Genomic DNA, 23,636 nt, shown 5'->3' with positions numbered 1-23,636 from the left:
GTTTATGCTCTTATGAGTGCAATTGACCTAAACCATTCATCGCTTTATGTAGCCTACGTAAATATATTGACCAATTTGGTAGCCTAGGAGGTTGTGGGTGTGTTTTCACACTCCGTGCAACAGGATCCTTCGTCTCGTGAGCGTCGCTCTCCTCTTGGCTCCACCCACCTCCCCACACGTTTGCATTTGTCCCTATACACAAATGTGCAACATTGTATTTCTCGTGGGAAAATAGAGGTGCCATAGCAGAAACAAAGTGTCAAAATGAACGTGAACGTGAAAACATTGTCTTTATGATGTAGCCTATACATTCCATGGAAGTGTTCATTGCGCGTGATGGGATAAGGCTAACTGTTACTGATAATAAGCCTATTCCGCCGGGCAGGTCACAGATGAGGCTCAAAATATGTATCCAAATGTTACATGCGTCTTAAAAAGGCTTATATACTTGAGCGAGGGGTCTGGAGACGAGATATCCAGGCGCAGGAGTATCCGTGCTCCACATTAAGGCGCAGCCATCACACCCCATGGCAGAGTGCCTAAATTCAGATGGAGTAGCCTAGCCTAAATAACCCTGACCCCAAGGATTATTTATTTTATCATTATATCAACCATATTGGCAATGGGAGAACATGATGTGAAACATATGACCGCCTGATTATTCTAACTTGGCCGTGCAACAAAAAGATGAGAGGTGACTAGCTGGGAACAAGTCTCCGTGCTCTCTCCCTCGGGTAAACCTGGGAAGACACGCTGTTTTTTATTACCTGTTAGAATTATTCACCTCGAGATTACGATCGAGGCCGTGTGGTAAAACGATGAGAATCCCTGAAGTGACAAGGTGGGAAAAAATCTCCGTGCTCTCTTCCCCGGGAAACCTGGGAAGAAACTCGTTGGTTTTTATTAGGCTACCTGTTAGAACTGCATCATTATTCAGCACGAGATTGTCAAAGAGGTGTGTGCTCCTTCATATGCACACGGCGACACTCTTGGATAGCCTATTGGGTTTAAAAGGGCATACAAAATGCAATGCCCTTCACGACTCAAGAGAAATCTACATACTCTGGAACGAGGAATTATTCCCACTGCTTAAACCTACATTTGGTCACACTCAGAGGTGATAGGCGTTTGTCTGCTGTCGGCAACAGCACTTCATTTGGTAACTGCCGTTCTCGCACACGTGTGCGCCGATAGGCTAGGGTGCAGGTGCTGACGTGTGCCTTGTATGACACCCGTTTGATCTTCAAGTCACTCAGTTTGGCAACAGCGGGATACAAAGGGTGGCCGTTGTTCAATACATCTATTCCATAGCTCACATGATTTTCTTCCTCACTGAATCAACATTTAATTCAATGTGGTAGACGTGGCTCCTATTGATTTGGACAATGGACTGCATTTACGTTAAGATAAAAACATTTAAAACTAGGTTCCCATTGGTGCACATTTTCTACAACTTAAAACTTTTAATATTCCGTATTATTTATTTGTAATGGAGTGACCCAATTTCTGCTATAACCATTGGAGGACTGACGTGATACAATGGGGGAACGCATCTTAATTGTTTCCCGTGGGAACAGGAACAGCACAGAACCCATTTGCCCTTTATTACCTGTTAGAATTTGTGCGTCTAGTGAGGTGTCCGGTATGGAGCTGCTTCCCATGCAGGGTCACAGGCACGGGTGGAACTCTGAAATGCAAATCAACACTGGATTTAACTAAGAAAACCAGGTTGTTTCGCTTCAAGCATTTATCTTATTTAGATATAAAGTAATTGAAAATAAATAAAACCAGGTTAGTCCTTTCGAAGACTTTATTGTTTATAGGCTATCCAACTCATTGCAACCATTTAAACAGCTTAGTGGCAAAACGTAGGCTATTCACAGTACGCATTTATTATGCATAGCCTACTGGGCTGTCATTCAAGTAGTCTACTTTAGGATTAAAATAGCATTCAATCCTTAAAAAAATCATTAACATGCATTTAATTGTCATCTTGTCAAAATTATGAGCGATTTGAACCGCTGCGTAAAATGTCGTGTCAAGTGAATGCAGCTTGTCAACACCTCCCTTCTAATTACAATACGCGTGCCAAGTCATCTCTTCAGCACGTGCCCGTTGTTAGTAGGTAGTAGCCTAGTACTTTATTGATCCCCGGGATGGAAATTGCAATTTTTGGAAGTGGTAGTGTGAACATTACATGGCATGGTCGCCCTTATATATACATGCATCCTTGGGGTCAGGGTTATTTACTCCACAATTCTGAACTCAGGCACTCTGCCATTGGGTGATGGCTGCGCGATGATGTGAAGGCACCGATACTCCTGCGCCTGGATATCTTGTCTCCCAACAGACCCCTCGCTGAAGCAAATAACATTTGGATAGATATTTTGAGCCTCCCCTGTGATCTGCCCGGTGGAATGGCTAACCGTTATATTAGGCTACTCCCGTCACGCGCAATGGACACTTCCATGGAATAGTATAGGCCAAAGACAAATATTTTCACGTCCACATGACGTGATTGTTCATTTTGACACTTGTTTCTGCTATGGCACCTGTATTTCCCCAATAGAAAGCCAATGTTGCACATTTGTGTATAGGGACAAATGCAAGAGGAGAGCGACGCTCACGAGACGAAGGATCCTGTTGCACGGAGTGTGAAAACACACCAACAACCTCCTAGGCTACCAAATTGGTCAATATATTTACGTAGGCTACATAAAGCAATAAAGGTTTTAGGTTAATTGCACTCATTACGTAACGTAACGAGTAAACACATTAGGCTATAACAAACACTAAACAGAGGTCAACATTCTGTGCCCTTTCAAGCAAAATCCACAACACATGTCCTGTCTCAGAAATATCAATCTTGTTGAAATATCCTTATTGAAAAAAAAAAATCTTATTGAAACTGGACCCACTGCAGTCCTTGTACCAGGCCCGAATCAGCGTGGAAAATGCCATCATCTACCTGCTCAACAGAGCTTACTCACACCTGGGAAACGACTCCCAATAGCTGTCTTTATTATATACAAACGACTGTATATGACTTATATACATAGACTTCTCTTGTCTATTATAACAATGCGTGGATAGTCGTTCGTGGCTTAGGTTGTGTGTAGCCATCACTTCCGCCTGAACACAGCCTGTGAGCAAGTGTGAAACTGGCCACAACTGGCACGCGTAAAGGAGAGGTCTTGGCATGAGGACAAGCAGGCGCCGTCTCCTCTTTGTCCCAGAGTGTGAAACTGTTTTACAATTCAAAAAAAGAGACCAACGTGGGCCTCACACCTGAACAGAAGCGCAGGATGCCGCGCGCACTGACAATAGGTCGTCATTACGCATGAATACGGCACATTTTACGCATCAACTTTGCGTTTCCACTTTAAGCTTAGATGTTGCACATGCACCTCTAAATCTGTTTGTTATACTTTAAAAAAATAAAAATAATAATAATTACATCATATGAACATTGATTTCAGAGGTTAACGTGTGCGTGGGAAATCCGTGGGAACCAATGCTCCACCAGACATCTCCGCTTGGCTTTATTGCGCCTCGGTACTAATTTTAACAGGTAGTAAAGAACTGGTTGAAGACCATTTTCCCAAGGGAAAGGTTCGAGCACACTTTCCCAGCCTGTTACACCAATAATCATCGTGAATGTCATCTTTGTCTTGGTTTACCACATGGTACTCTCAGGTGTAAGCAATATAATTATATAGACGTCTACGTTATCTTCCGCGAAGTAGCCTACACAAGTGTAGATTATCTCAGCAAAGTACAGTATTCATAAAACACGGAGAGGATTAAAAATAGTTCAAACAACAAGTTTAAACGGCATCGGAATGTTGCTCGGAATCACAATAGGCAAACAATATTTTAGACGCTATTTTGACCCAAATCTATTATCTATTAGTCGATTAGTGCTGAATCGCCCTGCAGTGGAGAATATTGTTCTCTAAAGATCCCAGTAAATCGTTTGGGAACTGACTGTTCCCATGCAAGTACTGTGAGACGACTTTTTATTAGACAATTGAGAATGCCGCAAGGCTGCGTTACCGGAGGTCTATTCCCTCAAACACTACACCCTTCCTTTGAGCCTGCTGAGGTGTGGAGAGTTCCCTCCCACGGAGCCCTTTCATCTTACAGCACGCGCCAGAACACCTAGAGATGTCAAGCACGAGCCCTACATGTTTGATTGAAACTGCAAAAACACACCTGTCGAAAAGCATTTTCAGTACCTACACCACAATGCACCAATAACCACAACAATTTGCCCAAGACACATTGAAAGCGTTTAACGTATTTTTTTTATTTGTTCTTTAAAGACAGAGGCGTCAAGAAAGTGAGGACAAATAAATTAATGTGCAAAAGCAATAAACGATAAATAATAGAAAAATAGACATACTGCAAGTTCAACACAGTACATGTTTTGTTCAGATATGTTCAGGTTCAGAAAGTTAATTATACAATATTTACAGGTTTTATATTTGCTGCTCAGTACAGTACTGTAATAACTGCAAATCAATGGATTCTCAAGGTCTAGTGTTCACAACACTGGATACATGGCATCCATAGCAGTCTTGGGAGAGAGGTAGGCCTAGCCTTATTTGGAATGTAGAGGCCTTTTCTGAGCCATTTAAAGTTCATTATCTCAGTTCATATGTTCAAGGCCAAGGCCTCCACAAGGCCTGGCTGGTTGAGAGGTTCTGGGACAGGGCTTGTTTGATAGCTTGTCTCTGGGGATGTTGGGGAGCGTTGGTGTCCCTGTGTTGCAGTGGGACATGACAGGTCTTGTAGAGGCCACAACCCTGCTGTCTGTCCCTGGGGTCCTGCAGCAGCATCTGACGCATGCACAGGGCGTTGGAGAGCTGGACTGGAGGGTTGGTGGCCACAGCAGACTGGCTAACCACACAAGCAGAGAGAGGGGAGCTGAGCAGAGCTTCTCCTTTAGGACCAAGGAAGCCTGCAGCTCTCTGCAGGCAGGCGGAGAAGCCATCTTGGAAGGGATGTTGTTCTCCAACTCCAGCTTTCTTCCTGTCCACATCATCAGTGTTCTGCAGGAAGTGAACTGTGTGTTCAAGGATCTCTGCTTTCTCCACTCTACGCTGAGTCTTAACCTGATGGAGAGAGGAAGACAGGTCAATGCACAGTCCTGTCACAGGAAGACTCCACCTGTGTGCAGTATTGAAAGAGGCAGGGTGGGGGAGTGGTTGGGAGAGTCAGGCTGCTCTTACCTGTTGTTGTGGCTCTTGAAGCAGCAAGGCTCTCAGACTCCCCAGACTACGGTTCATTCTCTCCCTGCGCCTTCTCTCCACCTGAGGCTTGAGGAGCTACACAAGAGAGGAGAACACATCATTAGTGGGAGGTCAGACACATTTCTGTGTTGAAACATACGACCACGAGGCTCTCTAAGTGTATTCATTATAATGCGGGCTATATTGCACATTTTTGAGAATTGTACAAATTATTGCATGATATCTCAACTAAACATAGAAATAATGCTTGTTAAATCTACTATCTCATCAATTAAATGCCAGATCCGTTTCAGTTGGTTTTAAAGTTGAGGTCATGTTGAAATAATCCAGATGGATTGTCAGTGTGTATAAAAAATGACATGATTTAATTCTTACCTTTCTGTCGATTTTAACCATTTCTGTTTCCCGAAGTAGTTTCATTGTTGTGATCGTCAAAATGACTTTTAAGTTCCTCTTCAAACTGCAATAGTCCAGTAGAATGTTAGGCGGCTGACGTACTGGCCTGTGAGGAGGTTGAGCTCTCTGTGACATTTCGGAGTTCTGACCACTTTTAACTCCGTAGGTGATGACTAGGCTCCTCCCATCAACAGCTAACCAATACTTGCGCCACGTGCACTTCACCATGACGCGCAGGTTAAGTAGCCTATGGCTGTAGTCTGCTACACAAAGCTAATCTTTCTCTTCCACTTTCTACATTACATTACTGTCATTTAGCAGACGCGTTTGTCCAAAGTGACATAAGATTGCATTTAACGTAGGAAACATCCGTGTACTACTACTTACTCACAAGTGCATCTCCTTTCTAAAACAAGTGACTAGAGCATAATCTATTGCTGAAAGCAAAGTGAAGAATAGCAAACAAAAAATGAGGTAGCCTACTACAGTGCTTCAATGAAACTGTAAAAATACTATCCTGTCCTGTTCTTCCACGTAATGATAGAAGTTGTGATCAAAACTGAGCCTCGTATTCAAATGGCATCATTGTGAGCATCACTGAAATTTAAAGCAGTAGACTAATAATCAACCATTAACAGTGGCCTAATTCATAACAGTGCATATTTCGTTTTAGTGTCCTGTTGCTGCTATAACTTGAATAATGAAAGATGCCTGCATGGCGAGTAGGAATGTTCACACTCTACCACTTCCAAAAATTGCAATTTCTCCCCGGGGCAATAAAGTACCAATACTACCACTACTAACAATGGGCACGTGCTGAAGTGTGATGCCTTACTTGGCACGCGTATTGGAATAGGAAGGGAGGTGTTGACAAGCTGCATTTACTTGACACGACATTTTACGCAGCGGCTCAAATCGCAAATCGTTTTGACAAGTTGACAATTAAATGCATGGTTATGATTTTTTTTAAAGGATTTAGTGCTATTTTAATCCTGAAGTAGACTACTTGAATGACAGTCCAGTAGGATATAAATGCGCACTGTGAATAGCCTAGCCTACGTTTTGCCACTAAGCTGTTTAAAGGGTTGCAACTAGCTTTATATCTAGATAACCTATAAACTATAAAGTCCTTGAAAGGGCTAACCTGATTTTATTTGTATTGGCTTTATATCTAAATAAGATAAATGCTTGAAGCGAAACAACCTGATTTTCTTAGTTAAATCCAGTGTTGATTTGCATTTCAGAGTTCCACCCGTGCCTGTGACCCTGCATGGGAAGCAGCTCCATACCGGACACCTCACTGGACGCACAAATTCTAACAGGTAATAAAGGGCAAATGGGTTCTGTGCTGTTCCTGTTCCCACGGGAAACAATTAAGATGCGTTCCCCCACTGTATCACGTCAGTCCTCCAATGTCTATAGCAGAAATTGGGTCACTCCATTACAAATAAATAATGCGGAATATTAAAAGTTTTAAGTGGTGGAAAATGCGCACCGATGACAACCTTTAGTTTTACAAATGTTAAATGCTTTAATTTACGTGAAAGCGGCCCATTGCTCATATCATTGAAATAAAGAGGCCTACCACACAAGGGGAATTAAATGTTGATTCAGTGAGGGACAAAATCATGTGAGCTATGGAATGGACGTATTGAACAACGTCCTCCCTTTGTATCCCGCTGTTGCCAAACCGAGTGACTTGAAGATCAAAGTGGTGTCATGCTAGGGCACACTTTATAGGCACGCGTTATCACCTGCACCAAGGGTCGGCGTGTGCGTGTGAAGGAGCGTGCCTCATTGTTAAGCGGAAGCTCTTTGACAATCTCGAGCTAATTAATGATGGTACAGTTAGTTCTAACAGGTAATAAAAACCGCGCGTCCCGAGGGAGAGAGCTCGGAGACTTGTTCCCAGCTTGTCACCTCTGGGATTCTCATCTTTTTGCCACAAGGCCACGTTCGATCAGGCGCATTTTATGTTTCACATCATGTTCTCCCGTTGCCAATATGGTCGCTACAATGAGACTGGCATGGTCGCCCTTATACATTCATCCTTGGGGTCAGGGTTATTTACTCCACAATTCTGAACTAAGGCACTCTGCCATGGGGTGATGGCGCGCGATGATGTGAAGGCACCGATACTCCTGCGCCTGGATATCTTGTCTCCCAACAGACCCCTCGCTGAAGCAAATAACAATTGGATAGATATTTTGAGCGTCATCTGTGACCTGTCCGGTGGAATGGCTTGTAACCGTTATATTAGTCCCGTCACGCGCAATGGACACTTCCATGGAATAGTTTAAGCTACAAACAGATATTTTCACGTTCATGATTTTCATTTTGACACTTTGTTTCTGCTATGGCACCTCTATTTTCCCACGAGAAAGCCCATGTTGCACATTTGTGTACAGGGACAAATGCAAACGTGTGGGGCGGTGGGTGGAGCCAAGAGGAGAGCGACGCTGTTGCACGGAGTGTGAAGACACACCCACAACCTCCTAGGCTACCAAATTGGTCATATATTTAAGTAGACCACATAAAGCAATAAATTGTTTAAGTAAATTGCACTCATAAGAACGTAAACACATTAGGCTATAACAAATACTAAATATAGGTCAGCATTCTGCGCCTTTTCAAGCAAAATCCACAACACATGTCCTGTCTCTGAAATGTTAATCTTATTGAAATACTGTATATTTATTGAAACACAGGCCAGGTCCTATGGTATGTGCGTGGCTGGCTTGTTACTGTTCAGGACTGGTAGGACGGAAGCTAGTCATGCCACTGAAATAGCTGTGAATTGAAATTATATGTCTGGTAAATTAAGATAGGTGTTGTTGCCTGGACACATCAGTTCCAATGCTTCCAATGCTAATCCAGCACAACACGAGTGGGATAGCCAGTTAGCTCACTCATGAGTTCACAACAACTAGCAGCAGCTTCCATAACATTAATGGTAGTGGTCAGTGGATAAAGGAGTTACACTGATGATAACATGAAGTCATCCCCACTACTTGTGCAGTGGAGATCAATGGGTAGGTTTTGGTGTCCTTCTTCCAGTCCCTAGTGTTGGTTGGGGTTAGAATAAGGGTTGGGGTTGGGACAGGATATGACCTATAAGGCAAGGGGTAAAGGTCGGAGTGAAAGGATGAACATGTGGAGGTTTGGGGTATAGTCCTTTAAAATCATCCCCATCGGGTCTTGAACCCTGATCTCCCATGTGGGAGTCCAATCCATTCACCGCTACTCTACTTGTGCAGTGGAGATCTGCGAGTTGATTTTGGTGTCCTTTTTTTTGGTGTGCTGGGACTACTGCCTCTTATGGTGCCAACAGAAATGCAGGTCGACATTGACCGGAGGGAGGGATTGATAACCGGACAAACGCTATAGGTGCGCTGGCTTACAGCCACGCACAAAAATAATCTTATTGAAACTGGACCCATTGCAGTCCTTGTATCAGGCCCGAATCAGCGTGGACAATGCCATCATCTACCTGCTCCACAGATCTTACTCACACCTGGAGAGGCCAGGAAGCACAGTGAGCGTCATGTTCTTTGGCTTTTCCAGCATCTTCAACACCATCCTGCCCCTGCAGCGAGCAGAAAAGCTGCCAGCCATGCAGGTAGATCACGACATGGCGGCCTGGATCAAGGACTACCTCATAGCTTCTTTTGCCTCGCAAAGCAGTGGATACTCGCTCAGCAAAGCTGCGCACACCTGTAGTCGCACCTGTAGTCGCACCTGTAGTCAAGTGTGTGTGTGTGTGTGTGGCACATATGTAGGGGGCTGTACTTAGGGTTTGTTTTTTAAGGGTCTGGGGAGGTTGGGATGTGGGTATAGGGATGAGTGAAATCTTTGCTACATAACTTTTTTGTATTCCTTCTATGTATGTAACTTTCCTACTGTGTACTATTTGCCCCACTATTTTAAGACTGTATATTTATTTGCCCAGGGACTGCGGGTGGAATTAGCTGTTTAGTTATAACCTTGTACAGTGCATCTTTCCCTATTCTATAGGGTAAATGTCTACTGTACCTTGTCCCTGTCTTAAAAATAAATAAAATCAATCAATCAATCAATCAGCGGCAGGCCACATCATGTCTGACTGCAGGGCTGCCTGTCTGGTGATAAGCCAACCATAAGCAACACCGGCGCCCCCCAAGGAACCGTCCTGTCACAACTGGCCGACCCACAACTGGCGCGCGTAAAGGAGAGGTCTTGGCATGCGGACAAGCAGGCGCCGTCTCCTCTTTGTCCCAGAGTGTGAAACTGTTTTACAATCCAAAAAAGAGACCAACGTGGGCCTCACACCTGAACAGAAGCAAAGGATGCCGCGCGCACTGACAATAGGCGGTCATTGCGCATGAATACGGCACATTTTACGCATCAAATTTGCGTTTCCACTTTAAGCTTAGATGTAGCACATGCACCTCTAAATCTGTTTGTTATACTTTTAAAAAATTAATAATAATGACATCATACGAACATTGATTTCAGAGGTTAACGTGTGCGCGGGAAATCCGTGGGAACCAATGCTCCACCAGACATCTCCGCTTGGCTTTATTGCGCCTCAGTAGAAATTTTAACAGGTAGTAAAGAACTGGTTGAAGACGGTTAATCCCAAGGGAAAGGTTCGAACACCCTTTCCCAGATTGTCACATCAGGGACCATCGTGAATTTAATTTTAATGTTTTGGTTTGCCACAGGGTACTCTCAGGTATAAGCAATATGCCTATTTTTATATAGACTCGGTGTCTAAATTATGTTCAGCGAAGTAGGCTACACAAGTGTATATTATCTCAGCGAAATAGTCTATAGTCTTAATGAAACAGGGAGAGGAATAAACATAGTTCAAACTAAAACTTTAAACAGCATCTGAATGATGTTCGGAATCACATAGGCTAACAATGGTGTTTGACGTTATATTTGACCCAAATCTATTATCTATTAATCAGTTAGTCCTGAATCGCTCTGCATTGCAGAATAGCATATTGTTCGTTAAAGATTCCAGTACATCGTTTCAAACTGTCTGTTCCCATGTAAGTACCGTGAGACCACTTTTTATTAGACAATTGAGACTGTCACAAGGCTGCGTTAACGGAGGTCTATTCCCTCAAACACTACACCCTTCCTTTGAGCCTGCTGAGGTGTGGAAAGTTCGCTCCCACGGAGCCCTTTCATCTTACAGCACGCGCCAGAACACCTAGAGGTGTAAAAGCACGAGCCCATACGCGTTTGACTGAAACTGCAAAAACACACCTGTCGAAAATATTTATCAATAGGCTACTTGCACCAAAATGCACCAATAACCACAACAATTTGCACAAGACACAGAATCGTACCAATAACCACAACAATTTGCAAAAGACACTATTAAATCGTTCAACGCAAAGTTTTTATTTGTTCTTTAGAGACAGAGGCGTCAAGAAAATGAGGTCAAATAAATTAATGTGCAAAAACAATGAAAGATAAATAACAGAAGATTAGACCCACTGCAAGTTCAACACAGTAGGCCTACGTGTTTTGTTCAGATATGTTCAGGTTCAGAAAGTTAATTATATATTATATACGTTTTATATTTGCTGCTCAGTACAGTACTGTAATCACTGCAAATCAATGGATCCTCAAGGTCTAGTGTTCACAACACTGGATACATGGCATCCATAGCAGTCTTGGGAGAGAGGTAGGCCTAGCCTTATTTGGAATGTAGAGGCCTTTTCTGAGCCATTTAAAGTTCATTATCTCAGTTCATATTTTCAAGGCCAAGGCCTCCACAAGGCCTGGCTGGTTGAGAGGTTCTGGGACAGGGCTTGTTTGATAGCTTGTCTCTGGGGATGTTGGGGAGCGTTGGTGTCTCTGTGTTGCAGTGGGACATGACAGGTCTTGTAGAGGCCACAACCCTGCTGTCTGTCCCTGGGGTCCTGCAGCAGCATCTGACGCATGCACAGGGCGTTGGAGAGCTGGACTGGAGGGTTGGTGGCCACAGCAGACTGGCTAACCACACGAGCAGAGAGAGGGGAGCTGAGCAGAGCTTCTCCTTTAGGACCAAGGAAGCATGCAGCTCTCTGCAGGCAGGCGGAGAAGCCATCTTGGAAGGGATGTTGTTCTCCAACTCCAGCTTTCTTCCTGTCCACGTCACCAGTGTTCTGCAAGAAGTGAACTGTGTGTTCAAGGATCTCCGCTTTCTCCACTCTACGCTGAGTCTTAACCTGATGGAGAGAGGAAGACAGGTCAATGCACAGTCCTGTCACAGGAAGACTCTCCACCTGTGTGCAGTATTGAGAGAGGCAGGGTGGGGGAGTGGTTGGGAGAGTCAGGCTGCTCTTACCTGTTGTTGTGGCTTTTGAAGCAGCAAGGCTCTCAGACTCCCCAGACTACGGTTCATTCTCTCCCTGCGCCTTCTCTCCACCTGAGGCTTGAGGAGCTACACAAGAGACGAGAACACATCATTAGTGGGAGGTCAGTCATATTAGTGGGAGGTCAGTCATTGCACCTGACGAAGGCCATGCCGGCTGAAACATTGTGCCTCATTTAAGCCACTATGGGAGCTATTTAAACTGTGCAGACTTCTCTTCTCATCAGGTCAAACATAGAAAACTAGTACAACCAGTGTCTTTGAGTTCAGCTGTTCTCTATGCACTTTGTATTGCTGATATTTGGACCTCAGTAAAGTAATCTATAGTACTAGGATAGCCCATATTGTGTACTCATACGGAAGAGATAGTTTGGTAATGGAATCTTGAAAAAATACTCAAAAAATTATAATGGACATTTCATCACAAAATAGAGGAAAATCACATTTGATATTGTAGTTGATATAGGTGACCATTGTATGTACCTTTCTGTCGATCTCCATGCTGTCTTCCACCAAGTAATGTAATCTTCGTTGTAATTGCAATTGCTGTTATCACCGTATGCGTTATAATCCCAAGGCAGGCTATTCCGAAAATGCTCTGGTTGAAGTTGTTTCTTGGAAGGATTTCTGCGCGCTCTGTCTCAGGAAAACCTGTCAATGTGACTTTTGCATTGCTCGCGACTAAGTCCCAGCATGAGAGTTGTCACGCGTGGCTCCTCCCCTCGCTGCTTCTAACCAATACCTGACGCTTCCACTAGGAACTTTTGGCGGACTTGCCACAATTATAACTCTGACAAACAAAATCGGCCCGTTGCACTGACACAGATTGAGTAAAAATGTTGCACATGCACTTCTAAATCTGTTTGTGACGGCGCCTCTTGGCTAGGTTATCACTGAAAATTAGAAATGGTTCTCAACTGATTTTACCTAGTAAAATAAAGGTCAAATAACTGGCTTCTTTTTTTTTAAGAAGCCAGTAACCCCTGGTCAATTGATAAAACCAGGATGGCACTGGGTTAAATCATTTATAAAAAAGATAAAGGATTACATAGGCCTACGATACAAAACAGTTTTTTTTTTCATGCTGCCCTACGTTTTACAACCTGAGGGAGATCAGAGGGTTTCGCCCTCACATCTGCACCAACACCCGAGGCTAACGACAGGCTCACAAATGGCACACTTATTGTAATCAGCCTTCTAGGTGTGTGCTGGTGTCAAGAATGAGCAACTGCCAGATCTCCAAATGTGTCACTGACTTGTAAATTAAAAGGTGACTAATCCGCCACTCAAACACAAGGCAGACAATGTAGGCAGCATTTCATTCATCTTTATCAATCTGTTTAGTAGCCTATATCCTCAGATGTTGCTACGCCAAGAGACGCATGAGATTAAATGCACATAATAATACTTTCATATATTTATTTAAAATGTATCATTATGCTAATCTTTGTGAAAAAAATCTATGATTAAATGATCCCTCGCGGCGCGAGGGTGTGTAGTAGTCACACAAGCACGTGTCAACAGAGGCCATATGGACATGGCACGCGTAATGTAAACGAGTTTTGGTGAGGCGCTAGTGGACAAATGTGATCTCGCCCAAATGTGAGAGACCGTCAAATGAGAACATGTTACTAATTTAATCGAACCTAAAATGAATCCCGTACAGTTGGACGTTCATTCCGCATTGGACTGGGACATTACGCATGCATCTTAACACGTTCCCTCTCGACTGAGACGAGAAGATTATTCACTTCGCTGTGAGCAACTTGACATTAGTTACATGTCACAGATAATGAACTTTCTGTGTAGATGTCAACGTGTGTGCTTTTGTCAGATTAAGTTACACTATTATAGAACATCCTACACCCTGTAATGGTGAAATGTCTTCTCTTGTCTATTATAACAATGCGTGGATAGTCGCTCGTGGCTTAGGCTGTGTGTAGCCATCACGTCCGCCTGAACACAGCCTGTGAGCACGTGTGAAACTGGCCACAACTGGCACGCGTAAAGGAGAGGTCTTGGCATGAGGACAAGCAGGCGCCGTCTCCTCTTTGTCCCAGAGTGTGAAACTGTTTTACAATCCAAAAAAGAGACCAACGTGGGCCTCACACCTGAACAGAAGCAAAGGGTGCAGCGCGCACTGACAATAGGCGGTCATTGCGCATGAATACGGCACATTTTACGCATCAACTTTGCGTTTCCACTTTAAGCTTAGATGTTGCACATGCACCTCTTAATATGTTTGTTATACTTAAAAATAAATAAATAATAATAATTACATCATACGAACATTGATTTCAGAGGTTAACGTGTGCGTGGGAAATCCGTGGGAACCAATTCTCCACCAGACATCTCCGCTTGGCTTTATTGCGCCTCGGTACAAATTTTAACAGGTAGTAAAGAACTGGTTGAAGACGGTTTTCCCAAGGGAAAGGTTCGAACACACTTTCCCAGATTGTCACATCAGGGATCATCGTGAATTTAATCTTAATGTTTTGGTTTACCACAGGGTACTCTCAGGTATAAGCAATATGCCTATTTTTATATAGACTCGGTGTCTAAATTATGTTCAGCGAAGTAGGCTACACAAGTATATATTATCTCAGCGAAGTAGTCTAGAGTCTTAATGAAACAGGGAAAGGAATAGTTCAAACAAAAACTTTAAACAGCATCTGAATGATCTTCGGAATCACATAGGCTAACAATGGTGTTAGACGTTATATTGGACCCAAATCTATTATCTATTAATTAGTTAGTCCTGAATCGCTCTGCATTGCAGAATAGCATATTGTTCGTTAAAGATTCCAGTAGGCTACATCGTTTCAAACTGTCTGTTTCCATGCAAGTACTGTGAGACCACTTTTTGTTAGACAATTGAGAATGTCACAAGGCTGCGTTACCGGAGGTCTATTCCCTCAAACACTACACCCTTCCTTTGAGCCTGCTGAGGTGTGGAAAGTTCGCTCCCACGGAGCCCTTTCATCTTACAGCACGCGCCAGAACACCTAGAGGTGTAAAAGCACGAGCCCATACGCGTTTGACTGAAATTGCAAAGCCACACCTGTCGAAAATAATTATCAATAGGCTACTTGCACCAAAATGCACCAATAACCACAACAATTTGCACAAGACACAGAATCGTACCAATAACCACAACCATTTGCAAAAGACACATTAAAATCGTTCAACGGAAAGTTTTTATTTGTTCTTTAAAGACAGAGGCGTCAAGAAAATGAGGACAAATAAATTAATGTGCAAAAGCAATAAAATATAAATAACAGAAGAATAGACCCACTGCAAGTTCAACACAGTAGACCTACGTGTTTTGTTCAGATATGTTCAGGTTCAGAAAGTTAATTATATATTATATATACGTTTTATAGTACAGTACAGTACTGTAATCATTGCAAATCAATGGATCCTCAAGGTCTAGTGTTCACAACACTGGATACATGGCATCCATAGCAGTCTTGGGAGAGAGGTAGGCCTAGCCTTATTTGGAATGTAGAGGCCTTTTCTGAGCCATTTAAAGTTCATTATCTCAGTTCATATGTTCAAGGCCAAGGCCTCCACAAGGCCTGGCTGGTTGAGAGGTTCTGGGACAGGGCTTGTTTGATAGCTTGTCTCTGGGGATGTTGGGGAGCGTTGGTGTCTCTGTGTTGCAGTGGGACATGACAGGTCTTGTAGAGGCCACAACCCTGCTGTCTGTCCCTGGGGTCCTGCAGCAGCATCTGACGCATGCACAGGGCGTTGGAGAGCTGGACTGGAGGGTTGGTGGCCACAGCAGACTGGCTAACCACACGAGCAGAGAGATGGGAGCTGAGCAGAGCTTCTCCTTTAGGACCAAGGAAGCATGCAGCTCTCTGCAGGCAGGCGGAGAAGCCATCTTGGAAGGGATGTTGTTCTCCAACTCCAGCTTTCTTCCTGTCCACGTCACCAGTGTTCTGCAAGAAGTGAACTGTGTGTTCAAGGATCTCCGCTTTCTCCACTCTACGCTGAGTCTTAACCTGATGGAGAGAGGAAGACAGGTCAATGCACAGTCCTGTCACAGGAAGACTCTCCACCTGTGTGCAGTATTGAGAGAGGCAGGGTGGGGGAGTGGTTGGGAGAGTCAGGCTGCTCTTACCTGTTGTTGTGGCTTTTGAAGCAGCAAGGCTCTCAGACTCCCCAGACTACGGTTCATTCTCTCCCTGCGCCTTCTCTCCACCTGAGGCTTGAGGAGCTACACAAGAGACGAGAACACATCATTAGTGGGAGGTCAGTCATATTAGTGGGAGGTCAGTCATTGCACCTGACGAAGGCCATGCCGGCTGAAACATTGTGCCTCATTTAAGCCACTATGGGAGCTATTTAAACTGTGCAGACTTCTCTTCTCATCAGGTCAAACATAGAAAACTAGTACAACCAGTGTCTTTGAGTTCAGCTGTTCTCTATGCACTTTGTATTGCTGATATTTGGACCTCAGTAAAGTAATCTATAGTACTAGGATAGCCCATATTATGTACTCATACGGAAGAGATAGTTTGGTAATGGAATCTTGAAAAAATACTCAAAAAATTATAATGGACATTTCATCACAAAATAGAGGAAAATCACATTTGATATTGTAGTTGATATAGGTGACCATTGTATGTACCTTTCTGTCGATCTCCATGCTGTCTTCCACCAAGTAATGTAATCTTCGTTGTAATTGCAATTGCTGTTATCACCGTATGCGTTATAATCCCAAAACAGGCTATTCCGAAAATGCTCTGGTTGAAGTTGTTTCTTGGAAGGATTTCTGCGCGCTCTGTCTCAGGACAACCTGTCAATGTGACTTTTGCATTGCTCGCGACTAAGTCCCAGCATGAGAGTTGTCACGCGTGGCTCCTCCCCTCGCCGCTTCTAACCAATACCTGACGCTTCCACTAGGAACTTTTGGCGGACTTGCCACAATTATAACTCTGACAAACAAAATCGGCCCGTTGCACTGACACAGATTGAGTAAAAATGTTGCACATGCACTTCTAAATCTGTTTGTGACGGCGCCTCTTGGCTAGGTTATCACTGAAAATTAGAAATGGTTCTCAACTGATTTTACCTAGTAAAATAAAGGTCAAATAACTGGCTTCTTTTTTTTTAAGAAGCCAGTAACCCCTGGTCAATTGATAAAACCAGGATGGCACTGGGTTAAATCATTTATAAAAAAGATAAAGGATTACATAGGCCTACGATACAAAACAGTTTTTTTTTTCATGCTGCCCTACGTTTTACAACCTGAGGGAGATCAGAGGGTTTCGCCCTCACATCTGCACCAACACCCGAGGCTAACGACAGGCTCACAAATGGCACACTTATTGTAATCAGCCTTCTAGGTGTGTGCTGGTGTCAAGAATGAGCAACTGCCAGATCTCCAAATGTGTCACTGACTTGTAAATTAAAAGGTGACTAATCCGCCACTCAAACACAAGGCAGACAATGTAGGCAGCATTTCATTCATCTTTATCAATCTGTTTAGTAGCCTATATCCTCAGATGTTGCTACGCCAAGAGACGCATGAGATTAAACGCACATAATAATACTTTCATATATTTATTTAAAATGTATCATTATGCTAATCTTTGTGAAAAAAATCTATGATTAAATGATCCCTCGCGGCGCGAGGGTGTGTAGTAGTCACACAAGCACGTGTCAACAGAGGCCATATGGACATGGCACGCGTAATGTAAACGAGTTTTGGTGAGGCGCTAGTGGACAAATGTGATCTCGCCCAAATGTGAGAGACCGTCAAATAAGAACATGTTACTAATTTAATCGAACCTAAAATGAATCCCGTACAGTTGGACGTTCATTCCGCATTGGACTGGGACATTACGCATGCATCTTAACACGTTTCCTCTCGACTGAGACGAGAAGATTGTTCACTTCGCTGTGAGCAACTTGACATTAGTTACATGTCACAGATAATGAACTTTCTGTGTAGATGTCAACGTGTGTGCTTTTGTCAGATTAAGTTACACTATTATAGAACATCCTACACCCTGTAATGGTGAAATGTCTTCTCTTGTCTATTATAACAATGCGTGGATAGTCGCTCGTGGCTTAGGCTGTGTGTAGCCATCACGTCCGCCTGAACACAGCCTGTGAGCACGTGTGAAACTGGCCACAACTGGCACGCGTAAAGGAGAGGTCTTGGCACGAGGACAAGCAGGCGCCGTCTCCTCTTTGTCCCAGAGTGTGAAACTGTTTTACAATCCAAAAAAGAGACCAACGTGGGCCTCACACCTGAACAGAAGCAAAGGATGCAGCGCGCACTGACAATAGGCGGTCATTGCGCATGAATACGGCACATTTTACGCATCAACTTTGCGTTTCCACTTTAAGCTTAGATGTTGCACATGCACCTCTAAATCTGTTTGTTATACTTAAAAATAAATAAATAATAATAATTACATCATACGAACATTGATTTCAGAGGTTAACGTGTGCGTGGGAAATCCGTGGGAACCAATTCTCCACCAGACATCTCCGCTTGGCTTTATTGCGCCTCGGTACAAATTTTAACAGGTAGTAAAGAACTGGTTGAAGACGGTTTTCCCAAGGGAAAGGTTCGAACACACTTTCCCAGATTGTCACATCAGGGATCATCGTGAATTTAATCTTAATGTTTTGGTTTACCACAGGGTACTCTCAGGTATAAGCAATATGCCTATTTTTATATAGACTCGGTGTCTAAATTATGTTCAGCGAAGTAGGCTACACAAGTGTATATTATCTCAGCGAAGTAGTCTAGAGTCTTAATGAAACAGGGAAAGGAATAGTTCAAACAAAAACTTTAAACAGCATCTGAATGATGTTCGGAATCCCATAGGCTAACAATGGTGTTAGACGTTATATTTGACCCAAATCTATTATCTATTAATTAGTTAGTCCTGAATCGCTCTGCATTGCAGAATAGCATATTGTTCGTTAAAGATTCCAGTACATCGTTTCAAACTGTCTGTTTCCATGCAAGTACTGTGAGACCACTTTTTGTTAGACAATTGAGAATGTCACAAGGCTGCGTTACCGGAGGTCTATTCCCTCAAACACTACACCCTTCCTTTGAGCCTGCTGAGGTGTGGAAAGTTCGCTCCCACGGAGCCCTTTCATCTTACAGCACGCGCCAGAACACCTAGAGGTGTAAAAGCACGAGCCCATACGCGTTTGACTGAAATTGCAAAGCCACACCTGTCGAAAATAATTATTAATAGGCTACTTGCACCAAAATGCACCAATAACCACAACAATTTGCACAAGACACAGAATCGTACCAATAACCACAACCATTTGCAAAAGACACATTAAAATCGTTCAACGGAAAGTTTTTATTTGTTCTTTAAACAGAGGCGTCAAGAAAATGAGGACAAATAAATTAATGTGCAAAAGCAATAAAATATAAATAACAGAAGAATAGACCCACTGCAAGTTCAACACAGTAGACCTACGTGTTTTGTTCAGATATGTTCAGGTTCAGAAAGTTAATTATATATTATATATACGTTTTATAGTACAGTACAGTACTGTAATCATTGCAAATCAATGGATCCTCAAGGTCTAGTGTTCACAACACTGGATACATGGCATCCATAGCAGTCTTGGGAGAGAGGTAGGCCTAGCCTTATTTGGAATGTAGAGGCCTTTTCTGAGCCATTTAAAGTTCATTATCTCAGTTCATATTTTCAAGGCCAAGGCCTCCACAAGGCCTGGCTGGTTGAGAGGTTCTGGGACAGGGCTTGTTTGATAGCTTGTCTCCGGGGATGTTGGGGAGCGTTGGTGTCCCTGTGTTGCAGTGGGACATGACAGGTCTTGTAGAGGCCACAACCCTGCTGTCTGTCCCTGGGGTCCTGCAGCAGCATCTGACGCATGCGCAGGGCGTTGGAGAGCTGGACTGGAGGGTTGGTGGCCACAGCAGACTGGCTTACCACACGAGCAGAGAGAGGGGAGCTGAGCAGAGCTTCTCCTTTAGGACCAAGGAAGCATGCAGCTCTCTGCAGGCAGGCGGAGAAGCCATCTTGGAAGGGATGTTGTTCTCCAACTCCAGCTTTCTTCCTGTCCACGTCACCAGTGTTTTGCAGGAAGTGAACTGTGTGTTCAAGGATCTCCGCTTTCTCCACTCTACGCTGAGTCTTAACCTGATGGAGAGAGGAAGACAGGTCAATGCACAGTCCTGTCACAGGAAGACTCTCCATCTGTGTGCAGTATTGAGAGAGGCAGGGTGGGGGAGTGGTTGGGAGAGTCAGGCTGCTCTTACCTGTTGTTGTGGCTCTTGAAGCAGCAAGGCTCTCAGACTCCCCAGACTACGGTTCATTCTCTCCCTGCGCCTTCTCTCCACCTGAGGCTTGAGGAGCTACACAAGAGAGGAGAACACATCATTAGTGGGAGGTCAGACACATTTCTGTGTTGAAACATACGACCACGGGCTCTCTAAGTGTATTCATTATAATGCGGGCTATATTGCACATTTTTGAAAATTGTACAAATTATTGCATGATATCTCAACTAAACATAGAAATGATGCTTGTTAAATCTACAATCTCATCAATTAAATGCCATATCCGTTTCAGTTGGTTTTAAAATTGAGGTCATGTTGAAATAATCCAGATGGATTGTTAGTGTATAAAAAATGACATGATTTAATTCTTACCTTTCTGTCGATTTTAACCATTTCTGTTTCCCGAAGTAGTTTCATTGTTGTGATCGTCAAAATGACTTTTAAGTTCCTCTTCAAACGGCAATAGTCCAGTAGAATGTTAGGCGGCTGACGTACTGGCCTGTGAGGAGGTTGAGCTCTCTGTGACATTTCGGAGTTCTGACCACTTTTAACTCCGTAGGTGATGACTAGGCTCCTCCCATCAACAGCTAACCAATACTTGCGCCACGTGCACCTCCCCATGACGCGCAGGTTAAGTAGCCTTTGGCTGTAGTCTGCTACACAAAGCTGATCTTTCTCTTCCACATTACATTACTGTCATTTAGCAGACGCGTTTGTCCAAAGTGACATAAGTTTGCATTTAACGTAGGAAACAAAAGTATACTACTACCTACTCAAAAGTGCATTCCTTTCTAAAACAAGTGACTAGAGCATCATCTATTGCTGAAAGCAAAGTGAAGAATAACAAACTTAAAATGAGGTAGCCTACTGCAGTGCTTCAATGAAACTGTAAAAAGACTATCCTGTCCTCCCACGTAATGATAGAAGTTGTGATCAAAACTGAGCCTCGTATTCAAATGGTATCATTGTGAGCCTCACTGAAATTTAAAGCAGTAGACTAATAATCAACCATTAACAGTGGCCTAATTCATAACAGTGCATATTTCGTTTCAGTGTCCTGTTGCTGCTATAACTTGAATAATGAAAGATACCTGCATGGCGAGTAAGAATGTTCACACTCTACCATTTCCAAAAATTGCAATTTCTCCCCGGGGATCAATAAAGTACCAATACTACCACTGCTACCAATGGGCACGTGCTGAAGAGTGATGACTTACTTGGCACGCGTATTGTAATTAGAAGGGAGGTGTTGACAAGCTGCATTCACTTGACACGACATTTTACGCAGCGGCTCAAATCGTTTTGACAAGTTGACAATTAAATGCATGGTAATGATTTTTTAAAGGATTTAATGCTATTTTAATCCTGAAGTAGACTACTTGAATGACAGTCCAGTAGGATATAAATGCGCACTGTGAATAGCCTAGCCTACGTTTTGCCACTAAGATGTTTAAAGGGTTGCAACTAGCTTTGTATCTAGATAGCCTATAAACTATAAAGTCCTTGAAAGGGCTAACCTGATTTTATTTGTATTGGCTTTATATCTAAATAAGATAAATGCTTGAAGCGAAACAACTTGATTTTCTTTGTTAAATCCAGTGTTGATTTGCATTTCAGAGTTCCACCCGTGCCTGTGACCCTGCATGGGAAGCATCCCCATACCGGACACCTCACTAGACGCACAAATTCTAACAGGTAATAAAGGGCAAATGGGTTCTGTGCTGTTCCTGTTCCCACGGGAAACAATTAAGATGCGTTCCCCCACTGTATCACGGCAGTCCTCCAATGTCTACAGCAGAAATTGTGTCACTCCATTACAAATAAATAATACGGAATATTAAAAGTTTTAAGTGGTGGAAAATGCGCACCGATGACAACCTTTAGTTTTACAAATGTTAAATGCTTTAATTAACGTGAAAACGGCCCATTGCTCATATCATTGAAATAAAGAGCCCTATCACACAAGGGGAATTAAATGTTGTTTCAGTGAGGGACAAAATCATGTGAGCTATGGAATGGACGTATTGAACAGCGTCCTCCCTTTGTATCCCGCTGTTGCCAAACCGAGTGACTTGAAGATCAAAGTGGTGTCATGCTAGGGCACACTTTAGGCACATGTTATCACCTGCACCAAGGGTCGGCGTGTGCGTGTGAAGGAGCGTGCCTCATTGTTAAGCGGAAGCTCTTTGACAATCTCGAGCTAATTCATGATGGTACAGTTAGTTCTAACAGGTAATAAAAACCGCGCGTCCCGAGGGAGAGAGCTCGGAGACTTGTTCCCAGCTTGTCACCTCTGGGATTCTCATCTTTTTGCCACACGGCCACGTTCGATCAGGCGCATTTTATGTTTCACATCATGTTCTCCCGTTGCCATTATGGTCGATATAATGAGACATGGCATGGTCGCCCTTATACATTCATCCTTGGGGTCAGGGTTATTTACTCCACAATTCTGAATTCAGGCACTCTGCCAGGGTGAAGGCATCGATACTCCTGCGCCTGGATATCTTGTCTTCCAACAGACCCCTCGCTGAAGCAAATAACATTTGGATAGGTATTTTGAGCCTCATCTGTGACCTGTCCGGTGGAATGGCTTGTAACCGTTATATTAGTCCCGTCACGCGCAATGGACACTTCCATGGAATAGTATAAGCTACTACAGACAAATATTTCACGTTCATGATTGTTCATTTTGACACTTTGTTTCTGCTATGGCACCTCTATTTTCCCACGAGAAAGCCCATGTTGCACATTTGTGTATAGGGACAAATGCAAACGTGTGGGGCGGTGGGTGGAGCCAAGAGGAGAGTGTGAAGACACACCCACAACCTCCTAGGCTACCAAATTAGTAATATATTTACGTAGGCTACATAAAGCAATAAATGGTTTAAGTAAATTGCACTCATAAGAACGTAAACACATTAGGCCATAACAAATACTAAACAGAGGTCAGCATTCTGCACCTTTTCAAGCAAAATCCACAACACATGTCCTGTCTCTGAAATGTTAATCTTATTGAAATACTGTATCTTTATTGAAACACAGGCCAGGTCCAGCCTGGCCTATGTGCGTGGCTGGCTTGTTACTGTCCAGGACTGGTAGGACGGAAGCTAGTCATGCCACTGAAATAGCTGTGAATTGAAATTATATGAAATAATGTCTGATAAATTAAGATAGGTGTTGTTGCCTGGACACATCAGTTCCAATGCTTCCAATGCTAATCCAGCATAATACAAGTGGGATAGCCAGTTAGCTCATGAGCTCACAACAACTAGCAGCAGCTTCCATAACATTAATGGTAGTGGTCAGTGGCTAAAGCAGTTACACTGATGATAACATG

The 23,636-nt window shown here is 43.3% G+C and overlaps 4 protein-coding genes across 4 annotated transcripts; all 4 read right to left on the bottom strand.

Annotated features, from left to right (window-relative positions):
* Window positions 1-4,664: 4,664 nt before the first annotated feature.
* Window positions 4,665-5,651, bottom strand: LOC311318869 (transcription factor HES-7.1-A-like; the record flags this gene model as incomplete). Its single annotated transcript, XM_084450302.1, has 3 exons — window positions 4,665-5,117; window positions 5,235-5,330; window positions 5,631-5,651. The coding sequence occupies 3 exons, from the start codon at window positions 5,649-5,651 to the stop codon at window positions 4,665-4,667; spliced, it is 570 nt and encodes a 189-aa protein (XP_084306428.1).
* A 5,753-nt stretch (window positions 5,652-11,404) lies between these two features.
* On the bottom strand, window positions 11,405-12,504 carry LOC311318868 (transcription factor HES-2-like; the record flags this gene model as incomplete). The annotated part of the gene is made up of 3 exons (XM_084450301.1): window positions 11,405-11,857; window positions 11,977-12,072; window positions 12,487-12,504. 3 exons carry the CDS (start codon window positions 12,502-12,504, stop codon window positions 11,405-11,407), a joined length of 567 nt encoding a protein of 188 aa, XP_084306427.1.
* Window positions 12,505-15,557: 3,053 nt separating this feature from the next.
* LOC311318867 (transcription factor HES-2-like) lies at window positions 15,558-16,657 on the bottom strand (the record flags this gene model as incomplete). The annotated part of the gene is made up of 3 exons (XM_084450300.1): window positions 15,558-16,010; window positions 16,130-16,225; window positions 16,640-16,657. The coding sequence occupies 3 exons, from the start codon at window positions 16,655-16,657 to the stop codon at window positions 15,558-15,560; spliced, it is 567 nt and encodes a 188-aa protein (XP_084306426.1).
* Window positions 16,658-19,703: 3,046 nt separating this feature from the next.
* LOC311318866 (transcription factor HES-2-like) lies at window positions 19,704-20,689 on the bottom strand (the record flags this gene model as incomplete). The annotated part of the gene is made up of 3 exons (XM_084450299.1): window positions 19,704-20,156; window positions 20,276-20,371; window positions 20,669-20,689. The coding sequence occupies 3 exons, from the start codon at window positions 20,687-20,689 to the stop codon at window positions 19,704-19,706; spliced, it is 570 nt and encodes a 189-aa protein (XP_084306425.1).
* Window positions 20,690-23,636: the final 2,947 nt, after the last annotated feature.

The sequence above is a fragment of the Borostomias antarcticus genome (assembly GCF_949987555.1).
Source record: "Borostomias antarcticus genome assembly, chromosome: 15".
Lineage (NCBI taxonomy): Eukaryota > Metazoa > Chordata > Actinopteri > Stomiiformes > Stomiidae > Borostomias > Borostomias antarcticus.
The sequence above is the reverse complement of the archived record's forward strand: the minus strand, read 5'-3'. Positions and strand labels throughout refer to the sequence as shown.